Raw genomic sequence first — 20,653 nt, forward strand, 5'->3', positions numbered from 1 at the left:
CCACCATTGCTTGCCACGAACTTGGCTTGGGGTTCACCGTACTTGTCCTTAATATCTTCATAAATACTTCTTGTTTTTGCTTGAATGGCCATTGGACTCAGGGGCACTTGTTTTTGAATCTGATTTTCCATCCATATTATTAATAGTTGTTCCACCTTCGATATAGCACCTGGACATTGTTTTGCGATCACTGTTGATCTTAAGTGCATTGATCCTTTGGCATTTTCTTTTATACGTGCACTGTCCCTTAAAATAGTATGCACTGTTGAAGCAGCAAGACCTAATTCCCTTGCACTAGATGACAAACTTTGTCCTGCTTCGTACTTCTTAATAATTTTCATCTTCATTTCTAAATCAATTTTGTTTCGTTTCCTGGCACTTGCACTTTCCGTTGGTCGCTTTCCCTTCATCATTGTAATATGTAAATAGGAATGAAGAGAAATTTCTGAAAATTTGTTTTTTATATGATTAAAGATTTCAGTGAAGTGGAACACATTTCACCATAATAACGTAAAAACCCACACAATTGCAGTTATTGGTATTATCGCAAATGCAATAAGATCAAGTTTACTACCCATTTATAATTAGTTGCACTTAAAAGAAAAACCCAATAAACAGAAAGTGCAAATTGATTTTATTGTTTTATGATCGTGACCTCCAGAAACGTGCTTTAGAAAAATATCACAAAGGCATTCAAAATTGATTCTTATAACGGGAAAATATGATAATGATGAAAGGGTAGTGCAATTTCCATTATAAAAATGACCTTTTAGAGAGATAAATAGCTTAGTTATATTCCACACTCCACTTTAAAATCTCGTCCTTTATCTGAACCTTGGTTTTCCAATAAATGTGCTAAGGCTGTTCAAGAGAAGAACATTGCATATCGTATTTGGCTTGTTTCCAATTCTTCAGTTTCATTTTCTGCCTACACCAAAGCTCGCAACAATTGTAAAGCAGTTATTAATCAGTTCAAACTAGATTTTGAACAGGCTAAGAGTAGAAAACTTGCTTCTTGCCCTAATGGCAGCCAAGCATTCTGGTCTCTTGCCAAAGCTATTGGCCGCAACTTTTTGTCCATCTCTGCTCCCACTTCTGTCAAAACCAGATGGTTCTGTTGTCACTTCAACCAAGGATAAAACTGACCTGCTAGCATCCCATTTTTCTTCCAACTCATGTATTAATGATCTTGGTAAAACACCTCCCACCATTCCCAACACGCTCCATTCAATGCCTCCTGTGATCTTCCATCAAAAGGATGTCAGAAGGATTTTGATGAATCTTGATATTAAGAAAGCTCCAGGTCCCGATGTTATTTCTCCACTTGTTCTCAAAACCTGTGCTCCTGTTCTTTGCTGCCTTTTTTCACTTTCTTATTCCAAAGGTGTTTTTACTTCTGCTTGAAAATTTGCTCATATCAGCCAGTTCCTAAAATGGGTGACAAATCCCTCCCATCCAGTTATTGTCCCATTGCAATTACTTCTACTCTTTCTAAAGTAATGGAGAAATCAATTAACTGCCAACTCTTAAACTACCTAGAACCTTCCGTCTGATCAACTATCACCAGTATGGATTCCATCAGTATCAATCCACTGGTGATATTCTGGTTGATGTTACCCATTTGTAGACAAATCCAATGGAAAAGTTTGGTAAAACACAAGCAGTTGCTCTTGACATCTCAAAGGCTTTCGATCGTGTTTGGCATAAAGGTCTTCTAAAGAAGCTTCCATCTTATGGTTTGCCAACTATTTTTTGTAATTGGTTATCCAATTTTCTCTCTGACTGCTCACTGCATGTGATAGTAGATGGCTATCTTCTAACTTCTCCACTAATGCTGGTGTTCCCCACTCTTTTCCTCTTGTATATTAATGACCTTCTTCCATTGACTGGAATCCTATCCATAGTTTTGCCAGTGATAGCACATTGCATTCCACTTTCCATTTTGAGAAGCCTTGCACTGCTGAATCAGCTTCAACTTCTCGAATATCCGCTACCAATTCCTTAAATGCTGATCTCCAGGTAATTCTCCAGTACGGCAAAGACAACTTGGTTAATTTCAATACTTCTAAAACTCAGTCTTGTCTTATATCTCACAAAAAGGATTCTACTGCGCCTGTGCTTATCTTTGGTGACACTCCAATTTCTAGGCAAAATGATATATCTCTTTTGGAGATTACCCTGACTTCTAATCTCTCTGTTGGCACAAGAACATTACAAATATTGCTTCCTCTGCATCTAAAAAAACTTGGTTTTTCTCTTTCACTCTCGGCATTACTTTTCTTCCAAACAGCTGCTCACTCTGTATAAATCGCAAATTCGCCCTACCATGGAATATTGTTCCCACATCTGGGGTGGTGCCCCCAAAACCTCTCTCAGGCTTCTAGATTCCATTCAGAAGAGAGCAGTTTGGTTAATTGGTTAATTTTTCCTTTAGCCAGCGGGTGGTTGGTTGGTGGAACAGACTTCCATCCCTTGTCGTGGAAGTTGATAGCCTAAATAAGTTTAAGGCTCAGCTGGACAGGTATTTTGAACAAACAGAGGGGTGAAGTGGAAGTGGTTTTTTTTTTTTTTTTTTTTTTTTTGGCTGATGCTGCATAAGCTATGATAGATATAAGTTGATCTGTAACCAAGTCACAAAGGAGATAAGGCAGACTACGAAAAATCCTTGGCAAAGGATGCAAAGAAAAACAGAAAAGAGTTCTTTACATATTTAAACTCAAGAAGGAAAGGGATGAATCAGATTGGTCCACTGGATATTGATGGTTCAACAGTTGAGGATCCTGCTCAGGTGGCTAACAATCTAAACGAGTATTTTGCATCTACATTCACGCATGAGGAGTTATTCAGGAAGGAGAATGATGTAGGTAAAGTAAACATTGGCAGTGAGCTGGATGATTTTGTAATAACTGAGAGGAAAGTGGAGGAGAGATTGTTGAGGAGAAACATAAAAAAGGCACCTGGAGTGGATGGGATCTATCCAGTTATATTAAAGGAGGCAGCAAAGGAAATAAGCAAACCCCTAGCCATAATTATGAGAGCTTCTTTGGACTCAGGGGAGGTACCCATAGACTGGAGATGTGCAAATGTAACCCCAATTCACAAAGGAGGATCAAAGGCTGACACAAGTAATTATAGACCTGTTAGTTTAACTTCTGTTCCAGGTAAATTAATGGAGGCACTGGTTAAAGAAGCACTGCAGGATCATCTAGACAAGAATTCAGTTATAGCTCAGACGCAGCATGGTTTTGTTAAGGGCAGGTCTTGCCTGACCAATTTGATTGGATACTATGATGTAGTCACAAAAGAACTGGATGCAGGGAATAACTTTGATATTATATATTTGGATCTTAGAAAGGCTTTTGATACTGTTGCACATGGAAGACTGCTGCACAAATTGGAGCAGTGTGGCATTGGAGGCAAATTGCTGCTATGGATAAGGGGATGGTTGAGTGGCAGAAGACAGAGAGTGGTAATCAATGGACACTGCTCAACGTGGACTAATGTTATTAGTGGAGTTCCTCAGGGTTCAGTGTTGGGTCCGTTGTTGTTTTCGGTGTTTATGAATGATATTGATGATGGGATATCAAGTTTAATGTCCAAGTTTGCAGATGATACAAAGGTTGGCAGGGTTGTTAAGGACACTACTGACGCTATGCTGCTGCAACAGGATCTGGAAAGGTTGAGCAGATGGGCTGAGAGGTGGCAAATGAAGTTTAACATTGACAAATGTAAAGTACTACATATGGGAAACAGTAACCCCAGAGCAACGTATCAACTCTGCGGTACTACACTGACAGTGGTGGAGAATGAAAAGGACCTGGGGGTAATTGTGCAGGCAGATATGAAGTTCTCTGAGCAGTGCAGACGAGCTGCAAGAGTAGCTCATGGTGTCTTGTCAATGGATATACAGGAATTTTTCTAGCAGGGATAAGGAGGTGATTATTCCCTTGTATAAGGCAATGGTTAGGCCACATCTTGAGTACTGTATACAGGTCTGGAGGCCTGATTTCAAGAAGGATGTAGAGCTGCTGGAACAGGTACAGAGAAGGGCAACAAGATTAGTGAATGGAACAAAGGGTTGCTCTTACGAAGAAAGGCTTAAGTTTTGCAAATTACAGAGTCTGGAGACTAGGCACCGGCGAGGTGATCTGATAGAGGTGTATAAGGCTTTGAATGGTTTGAGCATGCTCAATGCCAATGGGATTCTTCATCTTGCTCAGAATAATCACCTCAGAGGGCATAAATTCAAATTGAGGAAGGATGGATGTCGGATAGATGTGCGGAAATTTGTCTTTGGCCAGCGGGTGGTTGGTTGGTGGAACCGACTTCCATCACTTGTTGTTGAAGTTGATAGCGTAAACAAATTTAAAGCTCAACTGGACAGGTATTTCGAACGAACGGAGGGGTGAAATGGGAGTGGTGTGTGTGTGTGTTTTTTTTTTTTTTTGGCTGATGCTGAATAAGCTTGCTTTCTTGCATCATATGCCTCTACTAATGCTAATGCTAAGCTTGCTTTCTTGCATCATATGCCTCTACTAATGCTAATGCTAAGCTTGCTTTCTTGCATCAAATGCCTCTACTAATGCTAATGCTAATTAATGATGCCTCTCTAACGGAGTCTCTCCACTGTCTGTCTCATAAATGTACTGTTTCTGCTGCATGCCTTTTCTACAGATACTTCCATGTTCACTGTCCTTCTGAATTGGATTCTATAATTCCTGCTCTCTCTCTTTCAAAATAGTCTGAACACATGCCGGCACTAGCCAATATCCATTTACTGTCCAACTTGACACTCACAGAACCAACCTTTCATCTTCCTTGTTTATTCATTCAACTGCCGTTTTCTGGAACAACCTTTCTTCATACATATTTCCTGAAAATTACAGTTTACAGAAGTTCAAGTCTAGTGTCAACAAATATCTTCTCCACCTCCAACCCAAGCATGGTACTAAGTACTATAGCTTCTAATACCTCTTGTGTTTGGGGTTTTCATTTAAAAAAAAAAAAAAAAATAGAGAAAAAGTGTGGAATACCTTTAAAGCAGAAGCCACAAATGTGCACGCACGCGCGCACACACACACACAAATAAAAAATTAAAAAGAGAGAGAGAGAGAGAGAGAGAGAGAGAGAGAGAGAGAGAGAGAGAGAGAGAGAGAGAGAGAGAGAAAAAAAGAAGTAGCATGAGGAAGATGCCAAGATGGATAAATAAGGAACTGGCCAGTTTAAAAAACAGAAATGGCGTGGAACATTATAAAGGGGTTAATAGTGCTGAGCCATACAGTAGCTATAAGTTAATCTGTAATAGGTTGACCAAATATAGGTTAGGCTGATTATAAGAAAACAGTGACTAAATGAACAAAGAACTGGAACGAAGGGTTTGAAACATACATGAATACTGAGAAGAAATCTGATCAGAGTTGTGTAATGGATATGTAGATAACCTTGCTGAAGAATTGAATGGGCTTTTTATATCAATCTTTATAGAATAAAGGACCTTAGAGGTGAGGAGAAACTGTGCTAGTGAAGCTCGAATAATATGAAATTAGCAACGTTAAAATTAAAAAATATTCTTTTTTAGAAAAACTTAAAATCTAAAGGCAAGTAAAACCCCTAGGATTGGTGCAGTATACCCAGTAATTTTGAAGGTGACAAGAGTGTGCATTGAGCTAATAAGATTAATTTTTTGTGCATGTTTGGACGGTGGAGATTCTTTTGGATTAAATTACCATTCTGACCTGGACAGACTTTAGCAATAGTCAGATAAGTAGCAGCTTTGTTTTATGCCGCAAATTGCATTGTTTCCCAATTGGGATATAACAACACTGAATAGCTTATATACTAGGAGGAGAGAGAGAGAGGGGGGGGGTTGAATTAAAAGCACAAAATGTTCAATAGGATCACACTAGAAGGAGTTGAATTAAAAACATTGGAAGAGGGAGTAGAGAGAGATTTGGAAGTTATTGTTTTAGGCAACTTCACTAGGAGAAGTTGAATTAGAAACATTGCAAGAGGAAGGGAGTAGAGAAATTTGGGGGATATTTTTGTAGGCAGACATGTACACTGCTAATAGGTATGAATTTAGTCTGTGGTAATGGGTCTAATAGGTGTGAATTTAGTCTATGGTGTAGCAATGGTTTATTGAAGAATTACTTGTAGAAATTGGAAAGTTTTAATTTCACTGTATTGTGGGACTGTACTTGAAATACTGTATCAAGGATGGAGGCCACATGTGAAAAAAGACAACTTCAAAGCCCGTGACCACCAAATACAGAGAATGCGGAAAGGTTAGGAAATGACCACCGCATATCCCCGGAGCAATATGGGCTTAGTTGCTAATGCTCCTAAAAACCAAATAACAAACGAACAAACAACTTCAAAAGAGGGGGGGGGTGCATGAGATTGACGAAAAGGTTTCTATGTGAGGGATTTCAGATACACAGGGTACAGTGCTTGGTTACTAAGCCTTTAAGAAGATTCTATTGAGATAAATAAGACTATGAGGGAATAACAATGTAAGCAAAATTTTTGTGGTTATAAATGATGCTAGAACTAGGGATTCGAATTCAATGGAAAGAGTTACAGAGTAGATTGTTTTCTTTTAGTTAGTAAGTTATTGATTACTGGAACAAGTTGAATCCAGAAGGCTAATAGCTTGGGGGAATTAAATAAGTGGGTGTTTTTTTAGGTGTTTCTTGCTTGATGGTGCAGAAAAAGCTTGGAGCATCTTTGCATGATTTGGCTAATACCAGTTTGTCAATTGTGAAACTAATTTTCTGAACAAATAACTTTGCATGTTGACAGTGTTCTAACCATTTGGAGCCATATCCCTGAATGCTACCATTTTTAAGAGTATATTGTGACCATATAGTCTTGTTTTTTGTTATAAGAATTTTTTTCTTCTCTATTAGATTAAAAGTAGATAGTAATTATTAATTCCTAGTGCATTTTTCTGTAGAAATTATAGTGGAATATATAATTTTGTTTCATTGTTAAAATTTGTTAAAACTTTATATACTTTCAAAGGGCACCGAGTATACATATTTAACAATGTGCAGAAGCGGGTAAAAAAAGTCTCCACATTATTGTAGTAATATGAAAAATAAAATCAATTTCAGCAGTTCCTAGCAGGATTATGAGCATACTTTAAGTCTCATTTTGATTAAACTGTTTTTGTTGGTTTTTATTTTAGCTTATACTGATTAAAATGAATGAGTGATATTTTGTTATAATGCTATTAATTCATTATGATTTTTGTATATTCTGAAACATAACATCTACCATCAGTGATTGAAAATATATAGAAATGAAACATACTTCACAACGTTTTAATGTCATTAGTGACCAGGGTATTTCATCTGTTTTAGCTTCTGTGTGTCAGTTCTACCAGCCTGAAATTCTCCTTTATATTGTCTATAATAACAGTAGTTCATTTATTCATTCCTTTTAACTGAATTTGCATCAGTATATATACTAATAAGCAAAACTTGGTATCAGTTAAATAATTAAACATGGTGCTGGTCAATGAACTGTTTAATGTTAACAGTTTCCCATTTGGAGAAATATGTATAAGCTGTTTTCATTATGAAAATGACTTAACTCTATTGTTAACCCAGTTGAGTTAAAAAAAAAAAAAAAAAAAAAAATGCATGGCTTGTATATGTATACACTGTCTTGATATTCTGCAAAATTATCAATACTCCATGTATGAAACACATCTGTACACTTCTTATCAGAGGCCTGAATGGAAACATTGGAACAACCACAATAATTTTTGTCACATTTGAAATTGTGTACTAAACAGTCTAAAAGGGTAACTATAACACTATTACCTCTTCTTCCCTGCTTGGTTTCTTTACAGAAAAGAAATAGTCGTGTGGAACTCTTAAGGAGAAAAACCATGAAGCAGCCCAAGGTTGTTGCCAACTTGGTTTCTCACTGTTCTAATGTGCTATGGAAGAGAAGGCCTGATGAGTGACCTGAGCTGCCTGTTGTTTTTTTCTCACTGCTATAGTTGGTTGGGACAATCCGAATGGCAAATTGCTGGGGAAGGCATGATGTATTAGCAAACATTTCATTGGGTTGATAACTAATTCACACCAGATGTACAATAATCTAGTGAAAGGGAGATTGCAAAGGTGTAAAGATTGAAATAAGACATTGTGTGCAGCTTTTAGGATTTATTATTTGCGTAAAGAAATGGCAATTATATAATATGAACATTCTTCATTAGACTTGAGCTAGCAAGTTTCTGGCATTTTTGGCCTCGTAGTAATTGAGTTTAGAAGTATTAAACGTAATGCACCAAATTACATTTACAGATAATTATAATATCCAAACTTAGCAGGTGGATTGAAGTTGGCATGACAAAAGATTTATGATACTGCCTTCATTTATCCACCTTAGGCACCACTCATGAAAAGTAAGAATAAGCAAAACAAAATGTTTTCATAAAGCAGTAATTTCAGAATAACAGCACTGTTTACATAACAGCTCATGGGATAAGCATTCCATGATGAATTTAAATTTAATAATTTGATGTAAGCTAATCATCATGCAAAAATCCACAAAATGCAGATATGGGTATATGGATTTCTTTACATTATAAATGACTAACAATTGAAGAACATGTTAATCATATCATTAGGTTAATATTGTATCCTCTGTTTTATCAATTGGAAATGACTCCAATTATTATTGGAGTCATTTGGAAGAAAATATTACCCTTATTTAATATTTTTAAAATGGTTTTTCACCCCAGAATACCTCAAAACTGAAAAAAAAAAAAAATAATAATAATAATTAATAAATTTCCACTTATACTCTGGACAGTTGAAGCCATAGGAGTTTAAAACTTCATTATAATTGTTTTATTGTAGCCGATTAACTAGTACATCACTGTAGAATGGGCTGTTTTTTTTTTTTTTTTTTTGTGGCAGTTTACAGGCTGAATCTTGTGACGTGCAAATTAGTGTCTTTGTGCATTACTCCATGACTACAGCCATCCCAAAAGATAAGGAAACATTCTTGTCCATGTTTCACTAAAGTACTACTTTTTTAATAATGCCCTTAGAAGTGGTAGGCTAGTAACTCCTGATGAGACAGTTGTGGAAATGTACCCAGCTATTCAATAAATTTCGACCCTAAGTTTATTTAGATATTTGCAGTGCCAGTTGTTGTTGTTGGGTTTTTTTGGCGCAAAAGCAACTTTGACCATATTGCACCTATCTATTAATGTTTAGTGACAAGGACGTTTATATTTCTTAAATATGATTTATATCTGATCAAAATATCCTATTAATTTTAAATAAGTAAATATATTTTCAATGTGGAGTTATCGCCTAGGATTTGTGATAAGGTCAGAGAATCTTGGAAATTTATAGGGAGATGGAAGGCTGATTGTTGCGCCATGTGGTATTGTGGACATTCTATAAGGAAATGTTTTACAGTGAGTTGACAAGAACAGTGAAAACATTCTGGAGGGTTTGCATTGGTGAGTAAGTAAAAGTGCGTGAGATGTGTATGTCCAATGCGCAGTCTGGTTAAAATGACTTCTTCCTGCCGATTTTTACGAAGACTGGAATTCCATGGCTGAAGTTCATGTTTTATTTCAAACAGTTTATTGTTTGATTCATTTTGCCACATTTGTGACCACTGAGTATGGAGAATTTGTTTTATAATAGGCGTGTAATTGGAATGTGGAACTTTGTAAAGACTAAGGTTTGTATTTGTAGGATTCTTTGCTGCTCTATCGGCTCTTTCATTACCTTCAATGCCTGTATGTCCTGTGATCCAACAGAATTTTACTTGTCTCATTTTACTTTTGAGTTTCACAAGATGAGCTTGTATCTGATAAAGAATGGGATGCGATGGATTCTGCCTTTGTTGCAGAGCATGTATTGCACTCAATGAATCAGTGTATATGAGATGTTTCAGAAGCGGGGAAGATGTTATGTATTTTAAGGCCATTAGTAGGGCGAATAGCTCGGCAGAATAGCTGCTGCATTGGTTTGGGAGTTGCTGTGAGATAACAGTGTGTGGAAAGACCACTGCAGCATCAACTTTGGTGTCTGTTTTAGAGCTATCTGTATATATATATGAAGGTATTCAGAGAACTGTGAGTGGGCTGCATGCATCTGTTTTATGTTGACATTTGCCAAAGTGCTTTTTCCCCATTGTTGAAAATAAGTGTCACAGTTAGGCATGGAAGTGTACCATGGTGGAATACTTATGCTATTATCCTCATGTATGTTGTCAAAGCTTAGGCCCCATTTTGAAACTATTTCTTTTAGTCGTATTCCAACTGGTTTATTTACTGTGGGTTTATTGTTGTAGAGAATTTCCCACTGAGGGTTAAAAAGGTACTGCCAAGTAGGATGACGAGGAAGACTTCGGATTTTAATTGCATAGATTAATAGCAGCATTTGCCTCCGGAGATATAGTGAGGGCTCATGGGTCTCTCTGCATATAAGCTTTTGACTGGTGAAGTTCTGTATGCCCCTAAGGAGATTCGTAAGGCACTATGATGTATGGAATCAAGCCATTTGATGACACTTGGTCTACACGAGCTATACACAGGGGCTCCATAGTCTAGTCTTGATCCGATTATAGCATGGTATAGGTGAAGTAGTGTGAACCGATCAGCTCCCCACTTCATTGCAGAAAGAACTCTGAGAATATTTAGTTTTTTTTTTTTGACAGGTTGTTCGGAGGCATTTGATGTGTTCCAAAAAGTTAAGTTTTTTATCGAGAATCAAGCCAAGGAAACGTATACTATTTGCTAGAGGTATCAGCTGGTTTTCTAGTCTTATTTCTGGATCTGGGTGCATTTTTCGCTTTCTACAGAAATGTATGGCCATTGTTTTTTGTTGTGATATTCTATAGCCATTGTTTTTAGTCCACGATTCAATTTTTTTCACTGCGCTTTGTAACTGCCTTTCAATCATGTTCATGTTTTGTGAATGGCACGAAATAGTGACATCATCTGCATAAAGGAATGTTTCCACTGTTTTTGGCAGGTCTTTTGTAATGGAATTTATTTTGATTGCAAACAAGGTTGCACTCAGTACTGAGCCTTGAGGAACTTCTTCTTCCTGAGTATATATTTGTGACAGATTGTTTTGATATTTTACTTGGAAGGTTCTGACTTTCAGGAAATTTTTTACCAAGAGTGGTAAGTTGCCTTGCAAACTAGTGCTGTGGAGATCATTAAGAATGCCATATCGCCAGGTAGTATCAAAGGCCTTTTCTATATCAAGACTGATCATTATTAGATGCTCATTCCTTAGGAAAGCATTTCGGATATTTGCTTCTGCTTTTATCATGGAATCTAGAGATGATCTATTTTTACGAAAGCCGTATTGATTTATGTTAAGTACATTATATGTTTCTAAAAACCAGGTTAATCTGTTGTTCACCATTTTCTCGAGGATTTTCCCAAGGCAACTTGTTAGGGCTATTGGACGATAATTTGTGGGGATCGTATGATCTTTGCCAGGTTTAGGAAAGGCAATTACAAGGGAGTGAAGCCAGGAATTTGGATAGTAGTTTTCCATATAAATTCTATTGTATAGCATAAGTAATGGCTTTAGAGATTTTTTATTAAGTTGTTGAATCATTTCATAGTGAACTCCATCAGGTCCTGCTGCACTCTTCCTAGACTTAGCCAGAGCTTTTTGCAATTCTTCTATGTTGAAAGATTGGTTATATGGGAGTTGTTGGCTGGTATTAAAGTTTAGTCTGTATTTTTCAGCTACAGTTTTTGTTTTCTGAAGGGATGGGGTATATGCCGATACATTTGCAAAAGTAGTTCCAAATAAGTTTGCGATTTCCTTGGAGTTAGTTATTTCCTGTCCATTCCAGATTATTAGTGGAGTTGGAACTGAAAGAAATTTCCCATTAAGTCTTCTGATTTTGTTCCATATGACACGGGTATCTGTATTTTTGTGGAGGCGAATCATATCCACGAATCCTTTCTACTTTTACGCTGGATATATCTAGCTCTGGCTCTAGCTTTTTTAAAATTTATGAGATTGATGGAAATGGGATACTTTCGGAAGAGATTCCAAGCCTTATTCTTCTCTCTTTTGGCTATACTGCATTCTTCATTCCACAACGCTGTATCATGTTTATGATATTTTCCAGATGACCGAGGAACTGTAGCTTCAGTTGCTATTAGAATTTGGTTTGTGACATGAGCTGTAGCATTGTCTATGGGCTGAGTGGTGATTATTTGTTTGTCTATTGCTGCAATTGTTTTATATTTTGTCCAGTCAGGTTTATGAAACCTCCATCTTTTTTGACCATCGTGATGTGTAACATCATTTGTTAATATTTTGCAGACCACTGGAAAATGGTCGCTATTAAGAGGATTTTTCAAGATTGTCCATTCAATCAGTGGATATAGGACAGGTGAACATATGGAAATGTCAATTGCAGAGGGTTCCAGTGGGCAAATGAATGTATGTCTCAATTCCAGTATTAAGGAGAGAGAGATTTTGCTGATCCAGTAATTTCTCAATCAATTTACCACATTTGTCTTGGTGACGGGATCCCCACATGGGATGGTGTCCATTTAAATCTCCCATTATACAGACCGGGGGTGGTAGCTGGGTTACTAATGCTTCTAGGTCTGAATATGCATACTCTTGATTTGGGGGAAGGTAGAGTGAGACCAGTGAGAAAGTAAACTGGATTGAGACTCGAACTGCAACTGCTTCCAAAGATGTTTGTAGTTGGAGGCGTTTACATGGAATTTTGGAGTCAATTAGAATTACCACTCCACCATGAGCTCCACCGGAAAGGCATCTGTCTTGTCTATAGGTGCCGTAACGGTTCACTGCTGTGTTTACTTGTGGAGTTAGGTTAGTTTCTTGAAGACATAAACCTACCGGGTGATATTTATTGATTAGGTCGCGAATGTCATCAATGTTACTGCGGAAACCTCGACAATTCCACTGTATTATTGTGTGCCTTATATTGGCTTTGTATTTGTATCTGTCTTTTTACGAATGGGGGGGTCTGCTTGGATCGGTCAGACTTTTTCTCTTTTCTGGGGAAAAATGGACGAACTTCCATCTCTTCTTCAGCATGTATCTCTAAGATTGGTTCTTCTGAGATTTCTTTTTCGCATGTACTCATTGAGACTCATTTCTATTGTGGCACTGTAAAAACAGTTATCAATTGCACAAAGGAGAACTACTATGATTACATTGAAAAATTCCTTTCTACGATAAAAAAAAAAAGTTGCTAACATGGTGTGGCTTTTTGTTCTGATTTGAGTACTTAAAACTGTTACAGTGACTGGGGAAAGACACACTAGAAAATTGTCTAGCATCACTTTGCCTAGAGTAAGTGACAGAGATGTCTTGACAGAAACATATTTCAGAAAGATAGAGCACAACGCTCTTTTCCATCAGAGTGTAACTAGTCTTCTCAAAAATGCATTTGGTAATTTCAGAGGAGGAAGTTTTGATATTAAATGGCTACCATGAAACTTAAGTTTAATGTGGAACTTTGTGTGTTTACAAAACCTACCCTTCAAATTTATTAGACTTGAAACTTGCAATTAGAAGATAGCTTTACAATGTCAATCCATAACACTTTAATAATTCTGTGAATAATTTTGTTTCTCAGCCTGCCTTAATTGAAAATGAAGGTGGCCATACCCTTGAATTGAGGGTAGGTGCTGCACTTGGCCTAAAATGTATTTTGCATTTATGGAGGTAAAAAATAAATATTCATTTAAAAATTTTAAATTCATCATAGGATGTTATTTTATGCTCATCCTGCATAAGAATTATAACACATTGATTTCATCTTCTAAAAGCTAATTTTTCAAATTTTACATTAAACAGTACATATGCAAAGCTCATCCAATAAGTAAAGATGGAAAAAATGGTTTGTCAAAAAATCACAAAACTTTCAATATAGGCCCTTGACATTTATGCACTTGTCCTTTTTTTTTGCTAGTTTTCATATTCAGGCATAAAGAATTCTTTGACTTTCTCATAATCCACAAAATGCTTCTTTTCATATGTTCAAACAAATGAAAATCACAGGGCGACAGGTCTAGGCAGAATGGGATTAATACTTTCCACTCAATTTTTATGATTGTACAAAAAAATGATACTATTGTAATACTAATTGTGAGGATAAAGGTTATTCTGCAGTAAAATATCACCTGTTTTATTGATATCCATTGTGGGCCAAGTAACACAGGTTTGGCTTCAGTAGATTAGAATAATATTGGCTGTTTGTTGTCTTCCCCCCATATGTAATCACAGTAGATGAATCCTAATGTGTTCTATAAAGAATTGCATAACCTTCATACTGGTGATTCCTATTTTGAATTTCTTTGTCACTAGTTATCCTGGATATTTCCATTCTGTGTTTTGTCTCTTTGACTCAGGCTCCAAATTATGAATGCAAGCTTCAAACACAAGTTACTTGTATTGGTTCCTGTTTATTTCCATAATTGGCAAATTCAGAATCTTTCTACATGTATAGTCATCTGTCAACATTCACAGTACCCACCTAGTATTGAAGTGTTCACAGATGTAGCAAAACTACCATACCAAGAGGATTACCATTGCAAGGGAGGTATTTGGTTCTTAAAGAGTGAGGGTTAGGGCAGAATTTGTAGTTATGCTACTGCAGCAGCATAACTACAAATCTGAATGCCTATTGCAAATGATTGGATGAATGTTATACATAATTAATGATAACTTGTGTCTGGTTAGGTTGAACTAAAAAAAGTGGAGAAAGAAAAGGATTTGGGAGTTAAGATATGATTGTGTAAAAGTTCTTTGAGTAGTATAGACAGATGGCAAAGAAGGTCTGTTGATTTATTGAATATCTGCTTGTGGAGATAGGTTTTTTTTTGATTGACACTTCACTCACTGTCAGTCAAATATAACAAAGTAGATAATATTCAAATCTCCCAAATAAGAGAGATACAAAAAAAATGCCTGCCTGTCTAAAGCACTGCGGAAGTGTTTTATTGTCAAAAAAAATTAGATATTTGTATTTGTTTTTAACATAAAAAATGTATTTTTCAGTCGTGTTCATAAAACATTGAAAATAAAGGTAGCATTAAAAAGTAAACAGTTGAATTATTTCTTTCCAATTTTTATGGTTATAAATGGACAAACAAGTTAGTCCAAAGCATCATTTTAGTTCATAATAAACCACCAAATTAGGTGAAATAGCATTGTTTTTATTACATCTCATATTGTGGATGCCTTCTCAATGAGTATCCTGGTATTGCACTACCTCAAATAAGCAACGCTTCACCAGTAGAGAAGAAGACTAATGTTACTTATTCTTGGTGAATACTACCACCTGGCACCATTTCGAAGCTTGTTGGCTTCCCATCGGCTCAAATCGAACCTATCTGCCAACCAATGAGAGGCCAACAATCTTCGAAACAGTGCTATCTGGGTGGTGGTATCCACCAAAGATAAGTACCATTAGTCTTCTCTACTAGTGATGTGCTGCTTATTTGAGGTAGTGCACTACCAGGCAAATCGTGAAGGCATTCATAATATGAAATGTAACAAAAACACAATGCCATATCACCTACCTTGGTGATTTACTACAAACTAAAGTGATACTTTGCACTAACTTGTTTGTCTAGTAGATTTCCCATAGTCTGAGGCTTTCAGCCCTAATCCCTTTTTAGGTTATATATAGGATAACTTTTAACCCCATTAAGCAAGTGCACGTGTGATGAACAAATTGTGTACGCAACCAAAGATGGATTAAAACAACTGTTGTGCACAAACCACTGTTAAAAACAACTCCATGCATGTGCAGACAGATTGCATGATTAACAGCATTGCCAAACTTCATGAAAAATGATGGATATTATCACAACTTGTGCCATAACCATTTGGGGAGGGATGAAACAGTTGAATTAAACAAGTAGTCTATATAATTTAGGTATGAATGCTTCCTGGAGAATGATGCTTAAATTCTTAAGTCTTTTTAGTCAGGACTGTAATTGCTCAAGATTAAAAGTTCAAGTACCCTTCTACAGCCATAATACATAATAAAGACCATATGATTTGGCACACAAGCTGAAAAAAAAGTAGTCACTGTGTCAAAACATTCAACTGAACACAGAAGGCTCTGTTCCCAGACTTATGTTAATACAATACTGTTTGAAGACTGCATGAAACTAAACATGACAACTTGCAAAGCTGCTGTACACTTACAACACCTTGTTGTAAGTGTACAGCAGAATTTTTTCATAATACTCTCAGAGTATTATGAAAGGTGCTTTAGCCAGTAAGAAAGAAGCTAGCAGTGCCAGTGTAAAATTTCCCTTCAGAAAGTTCTAAAACTATTTTGATCAGATAAAAAAAAAGGTTATGAATTGGTGGAGGTATAAGGTCAAGGTTATGAGTAAGCATTAAGGGGGCACCACATTACTTTTTTTCAACCACTTCCTGCTTTACTAAACCAGTAATGAGTGTTGTGACATGTCTTGCACTTCTAACAATTGTAATGGATGCAAAAGCAGACAGAAGTTGTACATATTAAATTCTGCATGAAGAATGGAAAAAATGGCATGTAAATTCCCCAAATGTTAAGAACCACATTTGTTGATGTTTGGGAAAGGCTGTCATTTATAAGTGGATGAAACATTTGTAAAATGGTCAAGAATCTGTCTAAGATAACCAACCTTCAGGTTTAAGCATTGAAGAAATAGTTTTTACAGAGCATGAAAAAAAATTCTGATCAGTGATTATCTGTCTGTGAAATTGCTGATGCTACTTTCCACTGATTAAATGTTATTTTATCGTGTCAGGTGATTTTGACCCAAAATCTTGGCATGTATCAAGTGTAGGCAAACTTTGTTCTATGATTGTTGAATGATGATCAAAAGTTTCACTATCGAATTGTGCAAGGAGGTGAAAATAAAGGTAGAAATGGATTTTAATTGGTGATGGCAATGGTTTAAGTCCCCACCCCTTCTTTAAGTTATATCAGTCATTTTGTCATTATTGCAATTTTTCCTCTCTTATATGCCTGGTGGCAAGAATCTCAAAATATAGCTAAAATTTTGTATTTTAGGGTGAACATTGAGGTGGTCCCCCATCAGCTGTAACATTTCAATAAATATGTTAATTCAGAGTGTATGGTATAATGTCGTTGTTGTTATTTGGTTTTAGGAGCATTAACAACTAAGACCATATTGCTCCGTGAATATGCGGTGGTTATTCCCTGACCTTTCCGCATCCTCCATATTTGGTGGTGACGGGCTCGAACCCCGGTCTAATCAAGAAGCGTGTGCTATGCACTGCTGCTCCTTCCCACCTGGTTACGGAGGCGCCTCGTATGGTATAAGGATGTTCATTTTATCAGTATAACCTTTACAGTGGTGAATGAGTGTCATTAACTCTGGACACAGCAGTGACACCCCAAAAATGCTATGGGAACATCATGTGGAATACATGATGCTTCTGTAGCACTTTCATTTTGAAACTGTTTTACATCATTTTGTGAAACAGTTTCAAAGCAAGAATTGCAGAAGCAGTTTTTCCCCCATCTTTACAAACACATCTCCATGAAAATGGATTTCACATGTACTGAATAGAGTTCAGCATGCTGTACATGTAGGTGCCTCCATAGCCATGTGGGCAGGAGCAGCAGTGCGTAGCATGTACTTCTTGATTAGACCAGGGTTCGAGCCCATGACCACCAAATACGGAGGATGCGGAAAGGTCAGGGAATGACCACCACATATCCCCGGAGCAATATGGCCTTAGTTGCTAATGCTCCTAAAAACCAAATAACAAACAACAACAGCTGTACATGTGCTGTGGTCCAACACCCATTTCTAACATTGATGATGGGAAGGTGCTGGCACACTATTCTTTAATCCCCTGGTTGTATCCTCCCCCTTGTGATTGGTTGGATCCCCTTTCCCTCCATCTGATTTTGAATCTTCAGCCACTATCAAACTTGCTTATTTGCTTTCCCCATTAAAGAAACATCAACCTTGGTTATTACACTGAATAAAGGATAGATTTTAATATACTATTACAACACACACATATCAACTGCTTTTTTTCTCTCTAAACAAATCAACTAAGATAATATTTTCAGTTGGCTTAATATTTGCAAAGTTCAACATTGTTCATAGGAGGTTGGAAGTCAAGAGTAGCCAAGTTGTTTTGATATTTCTCATTCAGCAACAGATGTGTGTAGTTCATTTTGTGACTTTATATCATCCTAGAAAAGGGGGGAGGGAGTAATCTCCAAGGTTTGAGGTGTACTACTGTTCCATGGTCATGTCACTTTCCGCTGATTAAATATTTTTTTTTTTTTTTTTTTGCAACACAACACAGAATTCAAAATTGCTTTGGCATCTCCATTAAATTAAAAATTGACATCCAGTATAGTCCTTTTCAAATTAGTGAAAATATCAATGATCAGCTAGATAGTTGCCTGTGTGTGGAGGGAAGCAAGTTTTTCTTTTATTTTTTTATGTTTATTTTTAAATTAATTTTCTATGTATTTTTTATTTATTTTTATTTTTTTGCTAGTGTAGCAAGAGACTGACTTCACTGCACTACATGGCTAATACTAATTACTATGGGCTCTCTCTAAATAAGTTAATGCTCTAACTAATGAGAATATCCAACAAACATTAAAGCATATAAATTCAAATGAAAATAAAAAATTTGGTTATTCATATACGTTTCCAAAATTACTTTTTTTTTCCCTATTTTTGTGAGTAAACATACTGTGATCCTTTTTTTATTTGCCATTAATGATGGCGACGACAATGAATGGTTATGTGGCTAAGTGTGAAGACTTTTTTGACTAGCTTAATACCATAGGCTAATTATCTCAGAAACCAAAAATAGCTACGTTGCTTTCATCTAAAATGCTTTATTATGTCACTTTTAAAAAAATCACGTTTTTAAATGTAATTATTTTTGTGACAGGTGGTTGTCACCAACACAGTGCCCCATGAAGTGCAGAAAATGCTGTGTCACAAAATCAAGACTATAGACATTAGTATGTTGCTTGCTGAAGCCATCTCAACTGAAAGCAAAAAAATATAACTATCTAAATAAAAATGTCATGTAAACTATAATCATTTAATTGTATTTTTGTGGTAGGTGGTTGTCACCAATACAGTACCTCACGAAGTGCAGAAAATGCAGTGTCATAAAATCAAGACTGTAGACATTAGTATCTTGCTGTCTGAAGCCATCCGTCGCATCCACAACAAGGAATCCATGTCATATCTCTTCCGTAATGTCACCTTAGAAGATTAAGGATGTTCTTTCACAGAACGCTTTATTTCACACCTAAGGTATCATTTATAGAGCCTTTAGTCAGAGAAAAAGATAAATGTCAGTGTTCAGCATATTGTTACATATAAAATATACGCACATACATGGATATATGTGTGTGTATATATATGTATGTGTGTGTATATACACACACATACATATAATATGTGAATTTAGTAATATGTATTATATTTCCCCCCTCCCCTCAATACGGTGTGAAAATTTAGGGGCCATCACTTAGTAATGTTTTCTTAAAAGAGAAATGTAATTGAAGAGTTATTATACAACACTGCAAGATACTTAAATAGCAAGAGTATGAGCTCTGTGTGCACTGGTGAAGTGCAGTAATTGCTATTTATAGTAATGATGATCTTTTCTTATACTTATTTTATAGATTTGATCTACAGTATTGTACAATGATGTACCAAGGATATTCTGCATTCCTTTTTTATACTGTTGTTTAATTCTTGGAGTGTGTGGACCAGACCTAATTTAAAAGGTTAACTTGTAAACCATCCATTTGATCAATTTTTAAATATAAAAGGGATAGATCACTGGAACTTGCTCTAAAGCTGATTGTGAGGCTTTCATAACTGCTTTTTTATATAATGCATAGAGCATTAAAATATAATTGTAAAATATGTGTGCAGGTATATAACTGAGGATATGTGTGGTATTGTGCATGTACAATTATACATATGTATAGCAGACTAGTCTGTAATACAGTATCGAACTTGTAAATTATCTGCAGGTACTGTGTATCAGAGAAGAAAAACTTGGGGCGTGTAAAATATAGTCAGCATAGTGAAAACTAGGTATGAAAATATTACTCAAATTTGTGCATAAATGGATGTGAAAAAATTTCCATTTTAATAAAAAAAAAAAACCACATTGCTAAACCCAAGTTACAGGTTGTAATTATATCAAAAATTTTTGATATTGTGGCTTTTAACTTTGCATGTCAAGGAAATGTGATATAAAAAGTGGAATGAATTACAAAGGTATTTTACACAAGATGGTATTATGAAAATTTCTTGGCAAAATTTGATGTAAAGAAAACCGGCTGCTTGTTAATAAATAATAAAATTTGTATAAAAATAATCCTGAGTTGTCTTCATTTTTTATGTAGTATCTAATGGCAACATTAGCGCTATGAAACTTCTTTTGTAAAAGACTGTACTGACTTCCAGTTATTCAGCTAGTTCTATTAATTTAGTTTTATAGATTTACTCCTGAACTGCACTGTTTTAATACTGTAGAATTCAACTGAAAAATAACACAGTATTTAAATGTACCAAATAAAACAAAACTATCAGATGAATATAATAAAGTTGATTCCACTT

The 20,653-nt window shown here is 36.0% G+C and overlaps 1 protein-coding gene across 2 annotated transcripts in view; it reads left to right on the forward strand.

The window, feature by feature from the left end:
• The window catches only part of LOC150076807 (phosphoribosyl pyrophosphate synthase-associated protein 2-like), a 93,131-nt gene extending 72,911 nt beyond the window's left edge, over positions 1 to 20,220 (forward strand). Inside the window, exon 10 of one of the 2 annotated variants that reach the window (XM_090386941.1) lies at positions 19,134 to 20,220. In XM_090386941.1, the coding sequence (XP_090243067.1) occupies positions 19,134 to 19,292 (159 nt within the window). In that variant the 3' untranslated portion in view covers positions 19,293 to 20,220. The remainder of the gene's footprint in view (positions 1 to 19,133) is intronic. The other variant, XM_090386942.1, reaches the window with a different exon arrangement.
• Positions 20,221 to 20,653: the final 433 nt, after the last annotated feature.

This window comes from Mastigoproctus giganteus, chromosome 12 (genome assembly GCF_048544385.1).
Source record: "Mastigoproctus giganteus isolate SK-2022 chromosome 12, ASM4854438v1, whole genome shotgun sequence".
Classification (NCBI taxonomy): domain Eukaryota; kingdom Metazoa; phylum Arthropoda; class Arachnida; order Uropygi; family Thelyphonidae; genus Mastigoproctus; species Mastigoproctus giganteus.